At 39.1% G+C, this 14382-nt stretch overlaps 1 protein-coding gene and 1 long non-coding RNA gene across 3 annotated transcripts in view; both read left to right on the forward strand.

Annotated features, from left to right (window-relative positions):
• Window positions 1-7766, forward strand: part of GNAS (GNAS complex locus) — a 140138-nt gene extending 132372 nt beyond the window's left edge. For both annotated transcript variants that reach the window (XM_032704623.1, XM_032704624.1), the window contains 4 exons: window positions 1416-1536; window positions 2268-2398; window positions 2918-2985; window positions 3858-7766. In XM_032704623.1, the coding sequence (XP_032560514.1) occupies window positions 1416-1536; window positions 2268-2398; window positions 2918-2985; window positions 3858-4004 (467 nt within the window). In that variant the 3' untranslated portion in view covers window positions 4005-7766. The remainder of the gene's footprint in view (window positions 1-1415; window positions 1537-2267; window positions 2399-2917; window positions 2986-3857) is intronic.
• A 2283-nt stretch (window positions 7767-10049) lies between these two features.
• Window positions 10050-11398, forward strand: LOC116795186. Its single transcript, XR_004359983.1, has 2 exons — window positions 10050-10879; window positions 10926-11398. It is a non-coding gene; the product is annotated as an uncharacterized LOC116795186 (long non-coding RNA).
• Window positions 11399-14382: the final 2984 nt, after the last annotated feature.

Genomic DNA, 14382 nt, shown 5'->3' on the forward strand with positions numbered 1-14382 from the left:
TTAAGCTTGTCCATTTTCTTTGGCTTCCCTCTCTTCATTTAATTAGGTTTTTTTGGTGGTGGCTTAGTGCATTATTTGCCAGCTATGTGAGTATAAATTCCAACTATATTCTTCTTCCATATGAAGGTTTACATATGTATGTACCTGTGCAAAATACAGAACTACAGGATCATTATTATATGCATAAAATCAGAATATCACATTTTGGCATATAATTGCAGCCACATGGCTATGTCATGGTGCTTCTTTCCAAATCAGCACTGACCCAGTAATGCAGAGTGAGACTGTAGGGAAGATCAGTCTGGTTAGACCTGCTGTCACATATGGTAAGATCTGGAGTCTCTCAACACCAGTGTCCCCATCAGTTTAGTTCAGGTGACGATGTTTTGAACTCCCACACAGTTGAAATTAGGTAGTTTTGTGTCTGGCCTGAAGTGTGACAGGTACCTTCACTGCAGCTGTTTTTCACCCTGTATCTCTGTTTAGATGTGAAACCTTTCTCCAAGTGTTTCCTGGAAGCTAGAGGTGGTGGATTTTTTTTCTCCTTCATTGTTTGGACAAAATATTGATGAAATTATGCAAAAGTCCATCTTTTTGTAGAAAAGTTACATTGAGATCTTACAGAACAAATAAAGTAGAATGCAACTTGGAATTCATGGTATATTGCTGCAGTTACTATCAGAGTATCACCTGAACACTGTGTGTATGTGTGGAACTACTGTGCACTATTTTCTTCTGTGCTATTAATAACAGATTTGTTTGGGTTTTACCTCTGCTCCTTCCTCTTCCTGTTACCTCATGGTCTGACTCATCTCTTCTGCTGCTGATGCCTGAGGTAGATGAGCCTGGAAGTCAGTCATTGTGAAGAGTCTGGAGCAGCACAGCCACACAGAATCACAGAGATGGGATTCTGTGATCCTGGGAATACCTCCCAGGAAAGAGAGGAACCTCCAAGTATAGCACACTACAGGGGACTGGAGCAATTAACCATGAATTCAACTGTCATTATTACTGTTCACACAGATCACCAGTGCTGTTTGTCCTGAGGTCTTCCCCCAAGGGCCCCCCTGTCCTTTCCTGATAGCTCCGAGTTGTTTCTGATTTTCTTTATGCATTTCAAATCTTTTTGAAATTCTCCTCTTGGATTTCTTCAGTTTGTCTCTCTTGCTTCAGTTCCTTCCTTTTCTACATTTTCTGTCATTCTTTCAGCTTCTGTTCTGGGGCCTGCCCTACCTGCCTTTCATGGTCTCTTCACTTTCTTTTTTGATTTGTGGTACTTAGAAAGCTGCCAGCAGCAGCATCCCAACCTGTCCTCCGCGTGGAGCTGGAAGTCTGGCAGCTTCTTATAGAACTTCGGGATTCCTGGATGTTTCTCCTGAAGTTTGGTATTAACCAAAAGATATTTCTTGGTTTAGATGTGACTGCTATCATATTTGTGGTGGCGAGCAGTAGCTACAACATGGTTATACGAGAGGACAATCAGACCAATCGGCTCCAAGAAGCACTAAACCTCTTCAAGAGTATCTGGAACAACAGGTCTGTGAATTGAAGTTTTGTTGCTCATATCAATTAAATTGCTGATCCTGCCCTGCACTACAGTCACAATTTGTGTCTGGGCCTGGCTGGGACAGGGTTCATTTTCTCCATAACAGTTCATACGGTGCCGTGGTTTAGGTTTTACCCAAACAATGCTGATAACATACTGATCTCGTAGCTGTTGCTGAGCAGTGTTTGCAGAACATCAAGGCTTTCCCTGTTCCTCACTCTGTCCCTGCAGCGAATCCATTGGGGGTGTGCAATAGGTTGGGAGGGGACACAAGTGGGCAGATCCAAACTGACTGGAGGGATGGTCCGTACCACGTTAGTAAGCAGCAAAAGAGGGAATTTGGGGAGGTTAGTCAGCTTGCTGGGATTGGTCTGCCCACAGGAGGAGGGGAGTGATTGCCTTTGCAATTTGCCTTTGTTTTGTTTTCTCCTCTCTTCCACTTACCTTTCACTTGTTAAACAATCATTCCTTATGGCTGAAGTAAGTAAAGCAGTGACAGAGCAGTGCCCTGAGCAGTGGATGTGCTCCCCTGGGTGATGGGTTTGGATCAGCAGCACAAACCAACCTCAGGGGGTGCACCCCTGGAATTACACCCTCAGGATTCAGGTTTAAAAGTAACCTTTCAAAATTATCTCAGCGTGCTGCCTTCTTGTCTCCAGCCCTGGGTTCAGTTTCTGTCTGATCCAGGCTGTGCCTTCTCAAGTGTTCCCATTTTCCACAGGTGGCTACGGACCATTTCAGTAATCCTTTTCCTGAATAAACAAGATTTGCTAGCAGAGAAAGTTTTGGCAGGGAAATCTAAAATTGAAGACTACTTTCCAGAATTTGCTCGCTACACTACACCAGATGATGGTAAGATTTTTAAGTTTTATTTACAATTTATCATTTCTTTGTTAATCACGTTTGTAATGTTTTTGGTAGCTTCAGCTAAGACTTGAAAACTCTTAAGTAGATGTAAACTTCATTGTCTTTCAGCCAAACTTTAATGTTAAATTTTAGGTACTAATAATGAGAGAATCCTGCCTTCTACACATTTAATATATTAATAATTTCATCCTGACAGATCCTGTGTCTTTGTTGTTGACCACAGTCTGACATTTTGGCACTGATGTGTCTGGATTCCCCCTAATTCTACCTGTGGTCATTTCTCTTACCTGCCAAATGACTAATACTGTGGCCACTGTAATATTCCTTTGTTCTCCTGAAATCTTACTGTTTTAAACAATGTTATGGTTTGTCTTATCTCACAGTCAATTTTGCCAAGTATATTTCTATCAGACATGAGCAGAAAACAGAACAAGTTTAGGATTTTTTGGTGCTATTACCAGAAAACATCTGTTTTAATAAGATACTTATTTTATTGTTAATCAGCAACACCAGAGCCTGGTGAGGATCCCAGAGTTACAAGGGCCAAGTATTTTATTAGAGACGAGTTTCTTGTAAGTATTTCCTTTCTTTCGATATTTCTTACCCGATTCTCCTCAAACCTAAACTCTTGTGCACCTTCTGCTATTGGAAAATGCTGTCACTTCTTGTGTTGTTTATATTTAACATCCACACTGCATAAAACAGTTATGTTGAAGAGCTTCACTGCTGTTTCTCAGCTGCTGTTTGGATATTTGCTTGTTGACACAGTACCTAATTAAATACCAAAAGAATGGGTGAGAATTAAGAAACCTCAAATAGAATCAAGAATGAAATCCTGCTCTTATTAATGGGGCCAGATTTTTCTTCCATGCATTATTTCCAAAGATAGAGACTAATCAAAAGATGCATCATCTGTCAAATATTAATGTTCTTTTCATATTATCTTTCCCATTACTGGCTAGCTGAAGCTATAATAGACATTATGGAGGTTTTTTTAGATATTGTTACAATCACTTATAATGGTGAGCCTGGCAATCAAATTGTGGACTCATTTTAAAATGGAGCAAAATAGAATATTGAGAGAGGTTTTCTGTAAGTGGGAAGCTGGGATAAAATTGCCTTGTATGCAAGGGAGGCAAAATCCTACTTTCCTCATGGCTGAATGGACTCGGAGTTGTGTTGCCAAATTCACCAGAGCTGTGTATAAATAATGGCACTTTTTTGAGTTCTCATTCCACTCTGGAATTCCCCAATTTCATGGTCTAGGTGAGAGGGTGAAAAGTTGTGGGTGTTTCACCGCTTAGTCCCACCCTGTGAAGACACAACTCCCACAGAGGCGTCTTCGCCTCCGCTTGGCCGCGTTTTGAGAACGTGGGGGGGGGGAGTTGCCCAGTCAGTTTTATTTTAACCCGTTTATTTGAAATCTCTCTCTTACTTTCCACAGAGAATCAGCACAGCAAGTGGAGATGGAAGGCACTACTGCTACCCTCACTTCACGTGTGCCGTGGACACAGAGAACATCCGGAGGGTTTTCAATGACTGTCGGGACATTATTCAGCGCATGCACCTTCGCCAATACGAGTTGTTGTGATGGAGAGCACTTTTTTCTGTGTTTTGGACTCCTTATTCCTTATTAAAACAAAAAAAAAAAAGAAAAAAAACACCCTTGCCCACATAGGGTGGAAGAGAACTGTTTGAATCTCCCATTGATTTGCACCCCTCAACTTTTTCTCCTTGCTGGACAATAGCAGCACTTCTAAGCTTGCTTCTGTACCCCTCGGACAGTTTGAGATGGCCCCTAACACTTAAAAAAGGCCATTTCCTTGAGGATTCCCTAACACTGTTATTAACAAAAAAAGGAAAAAAAAAAAAAAAGAAATAAAAACTAATTAATTAAAAGCCCTGAATGTGGAGCACCTGAAAGAATTGGGAATGAAAAAAAAAAAATTAAAAGATAAAACAAAAATTGGGGGAGAGAAAAACCTTAGGTAATTTAGCACTGTTGTGGGCATAATCCTATAACCCGTGATCTCCACTTTGTATCACTCACTGCATCCGAGTAACGAAGGTGCCAAGTCACAGACCAAGTTTGAAGACAGACCCTTGAGTTTGGTTCTCTGACTGTAAATGTGGCTTTGGGCGGAAATACTGACAATTCTCCAACAGACCTAGACAGTGCAAAAACCAACTGCTACCTTTCAGAAGGGTATTTTTAAAACCAGTCTTGGTGGTCTAAAGACAACCATGGACGTTTATGAATCGAACTGCGTTATGGCCTGTGATTGCAGAGAGAGTTTAACCACACACTGTTTTCAGTTTGTCCACTGATGATCCCGTCTGCTCTAAAAATCATTATCTGGACTGTAGTCCTCACAGTCTTTCCCTTCTTTTTCTTCTTCCCTCCCCTCATTTTTTATTTTACTGCTGGATTATTATTCTTGTACAGACTGTAAAATGTATTATTTTGTACAACTTTATTGAAAATAACTTGTAGAAGATCTTTGTGCCTTGATTATGGCTGTACCTGTACAATGAGCTAAGATGTAAGTATGTTTGATTGCGCTGTACAGCTTTGTCAACCCTATCTGCAGCATTAGCTCAAGGTAGGGAAAATTTATCTGTAGTTTAGTTTTTCTGGTTTATAAAAGAAGGAAAAATACTGTTTAGAAAAAAAAAAAAAAAAAGGAAAAAAAAGAAAAAAAAAATAAAAAAGTACAAATTGTGCAAACTTAACCACTTTAAAAGTGAGGTCTTCAACAAGTGACCAGATGTTGCAGCATCGTGCTTTTTAATTTTTAGCTTTAATTCATTTAAATCTCTATCCAAATGCAAAACATGGCTTGTTTCTACATAAACCAAATTTTGCTACAAATTATAAATGTTAGTCTTTGGTCATTCATAGTCCTTTTTTTTTTTTGCTAAAAGACAAAACCCAGAACAATAACAAGACACGTAGGGCATCATGTAGGTCTGGTGACCATCTCTAGACTGGGCCAAATACCCACCAACCTCGGCTTGCGCTGCGTGGGCAACGACTCCCAGAATGACAAGGTGTGCACTGCCCTTGGATTTGGCCACTGAATCCCAGTTTCAAACGACATTTTTATTTCTCTTTTAATAAAGAGATACTTTAGAACCTTTTTTTTTTTTTTTTTGTTTTATATTAACTATATAAGTAGCTTAAAGTGAAGATGTGTGGATTTTTTCTTAAACTTGAATAATTTATGCAAATTATATGCTTAGAACAACATGTGGTACAGTAAAAAGAAAAAAGAGCAAAAATCACTGTAGCAATAAGAGAGCATGTAATTTTAGTAACTACTACACTGCTTTATATTTTATACCTAGGTGTTTTATGTCTCTGTGAGTGTGTTACTTTTTCATGTGTCTAAACCTACGTGTACAATTTGTACAGAGTCAGAAATTACAGCTGTAATAACACATCTAGAACAGTGTTAGCCTATATTACTCAAACACCCCTCTTCCCTTTTCATTTACACCCCTAAACTGATCTGGATCTTACTGCAGTGACTTTAAAAGGAAAAGAAAAGAAACAAAAACCAAACACCAAAATACTTGCCTCTTTGCCTTTCACACTAGCTTCCCTCCACCCAAGAGACCGTGTTAGCTTTCTTTTTTTGGGAAGAGATCCAGTTTAAATTAAAATGAGGGTGTGGTCGGTGATGTGCAGCTAGATTTGCTTCAGGTATCGGATGCCTTTTCAATACTGAGAACTGCAACCGTTCAGAATTGTGAGTTTTCATTTGCTTTTGTGGCTAAAGTCTTAAATTAAAATTAATCACCTTGTCCATCTTCGTTAGGGAGCAGGGACATGATGGAGTTACTGTCCCATCTCAACTCAGAATTACTCGTGATCTTCCAGAAGACGCTGAATTGTCTAAAAATTAGAGCTGCGGTTGTTACTTGCCTTTTCAGAATGATCTTTCCTGTTCACAGGTTTAGACAGTTGCCACCTGAACTTTGTAGAACTGTAGGAGAACATGACTGAAAATAGGCCCTTCCAATTCAGAATGTATCCAGTGCCTGTAGGTTAAGGGCTGGTGTTTCCACTAGGGAAAAACGGGACACACGTAGTGGAAAAGAAACTCATTGTGAGCCTTAATTTTAGTTACAGGAGCCAAAATCTTTATTTCAGTGCCAACCCTTATGTTTTTTAAGCCTAGGAGGAGTTGGTGTGAACACCAAATTCATAAATGGAGAAAACCTGTAGTGGTGTGAGGAATGTAATCTCTTGTCTGAGAGAAACAAAGCACCTCCATTAAAAAAAATAAAATAAGCTTCTTCCTCTGATAATGAGGATACGTAATAACAATGAGCTATATAAGACAGCAACAGTTTAAGAAACCTAAAGCTTTATATGAACAGAAATGTTTAGGGGATGCTTTTCTTTTTTTCTTAAGTGAGGAAAAAGGCAATTGTTTTGAATATGGTTGAGTTGCACAAGTACAGAGTGTGTGTGTGTCTTAATGTCTCAGTATTGCCTTTGTTAGTCTCTTTATTAGTCCATGCAGTTTGGTGGCCTGGTAAATGCAAGTCTTATTTTTAACAGCTTTCTTCTTCTTTTTTTCTTTTTTTTTTTTTAAATACAAAACCATAAAGCTTTAATGCTTGCTATTTAATAAGTAACTGTGTTTTCTTCTGTCTTTAGTTTAGTGGCCATAATTTGCAGTTAATTGAACCATTCCAACCTAATGCTTACCCATATTTCCTAGTTTTGTTTTATTTATTTATTTGAACTTCTTGTTTTCATGATTGAGGACTGTCACTTCTGTCTCATTCATCTGTTTGGAAACTTCTGACCTTACAGCCAAAACTTAACTCATTCTACTCAGTATTCATCGTGATGCTGAAGTGTAAGATACCTGCAAATGTAAACACTACCACTTTTATTAATAAAAGCAAATACAGTGTTTTTAGGGCACATTTGCATCACTATAGTTGAGGTTGTGTCAGTATTTCCATTGTAAACCTATGGAGGGTCTCTACCTTGGCACTAAATTGCCCTAAGCTGAATCTTTGCCATACAAGGCTTCTGCTCAAGCATGATTTGGTGGGTTGGTTTTTAAACAGTTTCCAACACAAACTCTTGTTTTCTGTTTTAAGTTATACAACTGTTTTGTTGGATGGGGGTTGGTTTAAAAAGAAAACAACAACAAAAAAAAACCAACAAACAAACCTGGTTCAAGATTGTTTTTGGCACTTCTGTAACTCAGAAATGGTTTTGATTTTAAAACAACCTTCGGCAAGCCAGTAACCTACAATATGGTCTGATCACTTTGGGTATTTTGTAAAAATAATAATAAATTGTAGAGATGTTGTGGTTTCAAAATCAGCTACTGTGCATTTGCAGTAACTTATTTCAACCCAAGAACTTTTAGTAATTTTTTCCATCAGAACACACGTTCAATGTGATGCAGGAGAGTAGTGATAACTCCTGAAGGTTTTTTTCTTTTTTAGTACTGTAGAGAGGCAAAGCCACTACAGACTAAAAAAGGATTCAGCTGCCTCTGAAGGCATCAAAAACTACTCTCTTAAAGGCTGAAAGTGGAGCTGTGTAAGTTGTTAGGAGCAGACTTTGATGCAAAAGCAGAGGAAGGCATCCTGGATCAGCTGTCAGACAGGAGCCCTGAGGGCTTATCTTCATTTATCTAAAAACTATTTTGAATTGTGGCATCGAGGATAGGATTGAACTGAGGGTATGTCCTTAACTCCAAAGGAAGGGAAGCTGACTGTGCTTCACTGTGCTGCAAGGAATTGAGATCTGCAGGATGGTTTTGTTTTACCAGTAAATCTATGCACAGAAATATTAATGTTCATCACTTCAGAGTCTGAGCACCTTGTCATCTGTCGTGGCACGGTATTCCTGTCAGTGGTGTAGGATGTTTTGTATTATTTATCCTATTTTCCAATGTCAAAAATTATGTACCAGTAAAAACAAACACAGGAGATTGACCCCAGATCTGGAGGCAGAGCCCGTGACTGAGTGCCAGTCCAGTGCCTTAGTGACAATACTGTTGGTTATTGGTGCTATACAAGTGTCTAAAAGAGTGATAAAGTTGTTATAAGTTATAAAATTCCATAAATTACTCAGGAAGAGAGTAAGTTCTCTTCTTTCCCCAACTGTATGTAGTATGCTGTGTGTGTTCCTAACAATGCTGGCACTCATGAGACCTCTTCTATGGAATTAGATGGTAAAATTCCTACTAACTGTGATAAGGATCAGGGCCATAGATTACTATCAGTGGAAATCTCACACAGTAGCAGGTCCTCACCCTAAAATACATGTTGAGTTTCTGTAACAGGAAAAATATTTAAAAGCAAACATCTGTTTGCAGTCCAAACCCAAGTGTACCCTTCTTCCTCAGCTTGGTATCTCTGAAAACTCGTCCATTGGGAAAAAAACCTTGCTGTTCTCTGACAAACTTCAAAGCTTCTTTGTAAACAAAATAAGCTACAAAGGGGATTTCTGAAGTTCTGCTGATGAAAACCTTACACTGAAATATCTCTCTCCTGACAGAAGACAAATTCCAAGAGAGAACCAGTTTTAATCTTGGTCATAACTAGTTGGTTTCAATCCTGGGAGTGGATGGTGTCAGTTGTGGGTAAATTGCTTCAGAGTATTTTACTGTAGTGCAGAGATTGCTAAAATTTCAGCCACGAGCACTGGCTTTGTAATTAATCGTTTTCAACCCTGATTCTCGTCTTATTAAAAGTTCAAACTGCTTTTTTTCCTGTCTGCTTTCAGTGTACTGAGCTGAGCAAAGTGGGTGCAGTTTAAAGCACAAGTGTTACCTGGGAGGAGGTGGGGAGGCAAACTAATCCCTCACTGCATAAAACAAAAAGGTAATAAGGTGGGGTTTTTTTCTGACTTCTGTATCCTATAACCTTAGCCTGGCTGTGTGGAAAAAATAGGGTAACAATGGCAAATGCTCGTTGATACCTCTGCAACATGGAGAACTGACCAAATATGTAATATATAATTTTTTAAAAAAACAACAAAACAAACCCAGAATTTACAGATTTTCCTGTTTTTTTCACTTAGGAAGTCTGCCTCAAAAATCTTTATTGACAGGACAAAATAAAACCTTTAAATATTGTCCCAAACAGAGAGAATGATAAGTTTTTGAGGGAGAAGATTATGACATTAGGGGATTTTATGTAACAACATGCTTTCTAAGGCTGGGCTACTGGTAGACAAATGTAAGCAAATTCAAAATTAAAATGTGAATGTATCTCTTCAATTTACCCAGTTGTTTTATTAAATGAGTTGGCTAATTTATTCTTTTAATATAGTACTGCTCAAGTTTGGAGAAAGACAAGCTTAGGACAGAGTAAATTTGGGAATTCTCTCAATTCTGTTGTTCTGTTCTGCAAACTAATGTTTTTTAGGCTGTGAATTTTATGTGAATTATTAATAGTGAAGTGTAGTGTTTCTATCTGTAGTTTCTTGGTATTTGATATGACTTTGGAATTGTATCATTCTTGCAACTTAAATGGCAGAGATCAGGCAGAGGAAGGAGCTGCTGTGTAAGGGGTAGGAATTGCCACATCAGGCTTTGGAGGGGGGCCCATTCCAGTTCTTTTTCACTACATTATCAGTTTTCTGTTGGCAGGATCAGAAGAGCTTCCGTAAGAAGACAAATTAGGGGTTGGGTGATAGAACCAACATGTCTGTGAGACCTCAAAGTATTAATGGAAGGTATTTCAAACTTGCTTTAGGGTAGAGCCCCCAGGGCAGTGTCTGTCCTGAGGGGTGATGGGTGATATGGATGGAGCTCAGGATTTTTAATCTCTGTTCTCTTATGATTTGAAGGCACGACATCCAAAATGAAGTAGCGTATTTCATGCCAGTTTTGGTGCTAACCTTGAGTTCTGTTTCTCACAGGGCAAAACTCTGCTGGGCTACAGAGGCTCATCTGTGTAAGACAGTCTGGAAGCCCAGAGCTGCCACAAGCAACAGCTCTTGGGAACCTGTTTGGGATTTAAAACTGGGGAGTTTACAGCCAGTTGTTCTGTCCTACAGCATGGCCCAAAACCTGCTGCCTTTGGATTCAGCTGCTTTCTCCTGTCCTTACCCCCCTTCCTCTTACAATGATGTAGTTGAGAATAGAGCAGTTATGAAAGAAAGTTCTGAGACAGCCTCAGCCAAAGTTTAGAGGAGATGGGGAAGGCTAAACAGTCCTCCTAAATCCATCCCATTGGACATTGAAAAATAGATTTAAGGGAGAAATCCTTCGTTCCCCAGGTGAGTGATCCAGTTTGGGATCCTTACACAAATTTTGCAGGTCAGAGAATGTGTTTCTCCGAAAGGCCAGGATATCTCCAATTAAGGAACTGCAAAAAAAGCACTTGGTGCATCCACTCTAGAGCTGGGACAGTTCACTGAAGGGTGAGTTTAATGATCAGTTTTCAAATCAGCTGGAACTTGCTTTGAGGCGAGAAAATGTTTCCGCTATAGGCTCATCTTGGAAGGTGCTTGGGGTGTTGTGAGGCTCTGCTTTTAAGCAATTCTCAGTCTATAAATATAATTCCAACTTTTAAGTTGCTGTTTGAAGGAGACCAGAATTGACATCACGTCAGCAACCTCAGACCCATCTTGTTTTGTCTCCCAGTGCTGCTGTTACCTGGCGAAGTGTCACGTGTTCAATGTCTGGAACAACACTGTTCTATAACTGTGAATCTCCAGGTACAAACAAAAATGCTTCATCTTGAGGTTCTGCTTGAGAAGGAAGAACTCTTTAGCCAAAACTCATTAGCCTAATGATGCTGCTGTAATTTCCTACCCCATTTGAAAGTTCTAACCTCACCTCTAGTGGAATGTATTGGCTGCTTTGTAAAGGGCTAATGATTACAAAATACAAATTTATGCTAAAAGAATTTGTAGAGGGCAAGGAGCAGAGGGAATGACAGAGAATGCCAGGGTGGATATTTTTTAAAAAAAGTATGAATAAAAGGCAAACAGTTTTTGTTGGAAATCGGCTCTTCTGTTTGGGATTTTTCTTTTATTCCAGGAAGGAACCAAATGAAGTTGGATGATCAGCTGTATTACATTCAGCCCTTTAGGTAGCAAATCTTGAGGTATTGTTGTTAAATAATCCGCTCAAAAATCGAGCAACAAATTTTGATAGTTGGGTGGAATTGAAACTTGAGCGTTTGATACTTGATTTGTTCTTCTGGATTTTGTTGGGGGGTTTTGGGGTGGTTTGTTTGTTTGTTTGGGGAGGTTGTTTTTATTTTGGGTTGGGTTTTGTTTGGTTGGTTGGTTGGTTTTTTGTGTTGGTTTATTTTTAAAGGTAAGAGAAAAAAAAAAAAGAAAAAAGAAGGTAGTTTTCCTTATTCCTCTAGATCTGGCTCTTCACACACATTCACTTTCCAGAATGCCTTTACTGCTTCCTCAGAGCATGCAGAGACACCACGACTGCCCTTCATGGGGTATTTATTGGGCTCAAAATTTTATCTCTGTCTCAAAATTTATCTCAGAATTTGCTCTCTGCCTCATCACTGCCTCATCAAAATCTCATTGGATGGGAATTGGGACTCAAGAATATTTTACACACAAAATGTACTCAAATAATGCATTTAGGGAAAAATCTGTTCCATTGATTTGTGGAATAATAAAATCTTGCAGGGACATTCAGGTAAATGTAAGTGCTTTTATTTATGAACATTTCACTGAAACTTCGTAAAACACAAATCCATATGGGAGAACAACCTTGTTTCCATTCAAAGTTGTAAAAGTTCAGTTTGCAAAATCAACTTCTGGTACATTTAATGTTTCATCACAGTGTAAGTGATATCTTGAAACTGTTGGGTTTGATCTGATTTTACCTCTTGTTTATGGACCTGAAGTGGGGCAAGCTTGGATATTGCAATGCTGCAAAGGGCTATTCAGCAAATGTCTGGCTGTTACAGATCCCTAGTTTTCTCCTCGAGGAAAGTTGAAAGTAAATGCTTTGAGTATTGTTTGTTCTTTATATATTAAAAAAAAAATATATCTTTTTCTGTTACTGCAATCAAAATAAAGAGAGATAAATATATAAAGACAAAAAACTTCCAGTTTTAAGATTCAGGGACTGAAATTACTGGTATCAATAATGCCTAATGCCAGTGTGTCTCTTACAGGCAATTGGTTCCCAAGTGGGAAGTTTTGTAGCATATTTACCATCAAAGTCTTACAAGTCCAACTGTTGTCACTACACAAAAATTTTACCTGCTCTGAAAATGCTTTTTCCTGAGGTTCAGACATACAGCTTTAGGCCATAAGCTCTGGGCACAATGAAATTCCTCAGACTGCAGATCCAAATATCCACAGCAAATTCCAGTCATGGGAAGGAAGCCTCTCCTACCTGTAGAAAAACATCTGTCATAGAAACTGTATTTAGTTGAGCCTTCTGTAAAGAATTAACATCTCCTCCTAAGCCTCAGGAAGTATCAGCCTTGTGGTTTTCCCATCCATTTTCATTGGAATGTTAGTTAAGTTCTAGCCTTGCTTTTTCTCCAGTTTTAAGTTTTCTGAACCTTCTGTTAAGATACTATAACAATTACTCTGAAATCACCTTCAGAGAACGTCCTACACCTAATTACACATTTTATAACATCATTACAAGCAAAAAAAAAAAAAAGCTGATGAAGCTGAGGAGGTGTATAGATATTTCTTATGAGACTCCCAGAAAATACTTTTTCTTTCTTGTTTTAGGATAGATTAAACTCGGATTTTTCTTAGGAGCTCTGACTGGTTAATCACACTGTCTGTTCCGAGTCCACTGTTATTTCCTCATGTCTACAGGATGGAAATTGCCCGCTAACTAAATGGAGATGAGCCAACAACTTTTTCTCAAGGATATTTCCACTGGCTTCCAGCCTCAGCCTGTCACCTCACTCCCAGTTTGTTCCTCATAAAAAATGCCCAGTGATTCCACAGGCGTTGAAATGTCTCCTCACTGTCTCCCTGACTGCAGTGTCTGGCACAGGTAGGGAATGTGTCTGTTGTGCCTCTGCTTCAATCCATGCTTTTTATTCTGGAAAAGTCTCTTTTCCTTTGTGTTGGCAGAGCAAAAAGAACATTATCCCGGGCTCACACCAGTGTTGAAGCAGTGTTTCGGGAAGGGCTGGTTCACCACTGTAGGGCAGCACACGACAGCACAACTCGCTCTGTGCTGCAGTTCGGGTGCTGCTGCACATTTTCTACACTGAAATTTGAAGGGCAGTAAATCCTTTGATCAGCACAGACACTTGAACAAGGACCATGGCTGGTGAAGATCCTACAACAACTTATTTCTGAGCAAGGTTTTTTTTGGCCTTTCCTACCGAGCGATCTCGTGGACTGCATGGAAGACAATGTAATTCCTTTTTACTAGTTTTCAGTTAGAAACTGAATGAGAATAAAGGACCATTTAAATGATTAATCAGCAATACTCTTGGCTGCCCTCCAAATCCCAGAACACACCCTCACCCTCCCCTTTCTCACAGTTAAGCTCTTATACAACTGAAGAACAGGAGTGGATCTGAAGAGGGACAAAGGGACTCTGTTTCTCTCACATGGTCTCAGTAATGCCCATCTCCTGCCTGAGGCCACGTTCTGTGATCAGTTTTCATTTTAGACTTAGCCCATCTTCATCTGTCTGTAATTCCAATCCTAGTTTATTAACTATTTTTTTTTTTTTTTTTTTAGATCAAAGACTTCAGGATTTTGTCTTAGACTGAAAGTAACACCCAAACACTTCAAATGTAATGAGAAAAGGCAGAAATGTTACTTAATGTTATTCTCTGGCAAGTTTTGGATGATCAGAGCTACACCCATGCTGGGCCTCAAACTTTATTATTAAAATCTGGTCCTAAAGATCTTACCACTTTCGTTCCTCAAAGTTATCCTTCCTTTCCCCCCGCCCTTACTTTTTAGTATTCCAATTCTACCATAAATTTCATTATTTCTATCAACTTGCTGTTGT

Source organism: Chiroxiphia lanceolata, chromosome 17 (genome assembly GCF_009829145.1).
Source record: "Chiroxiphia lanceolata isolate bChiLan1 chromosome 17, bChiLan1.pri, whole genome shotgun sequence".
Classification (NCBI taxonomy): Eukaryota; Metazoa; Chordata; class Aves; order Passeriformes; family Pipridae; genus Chiroxiphia; species Chiroxiphia lanceolata.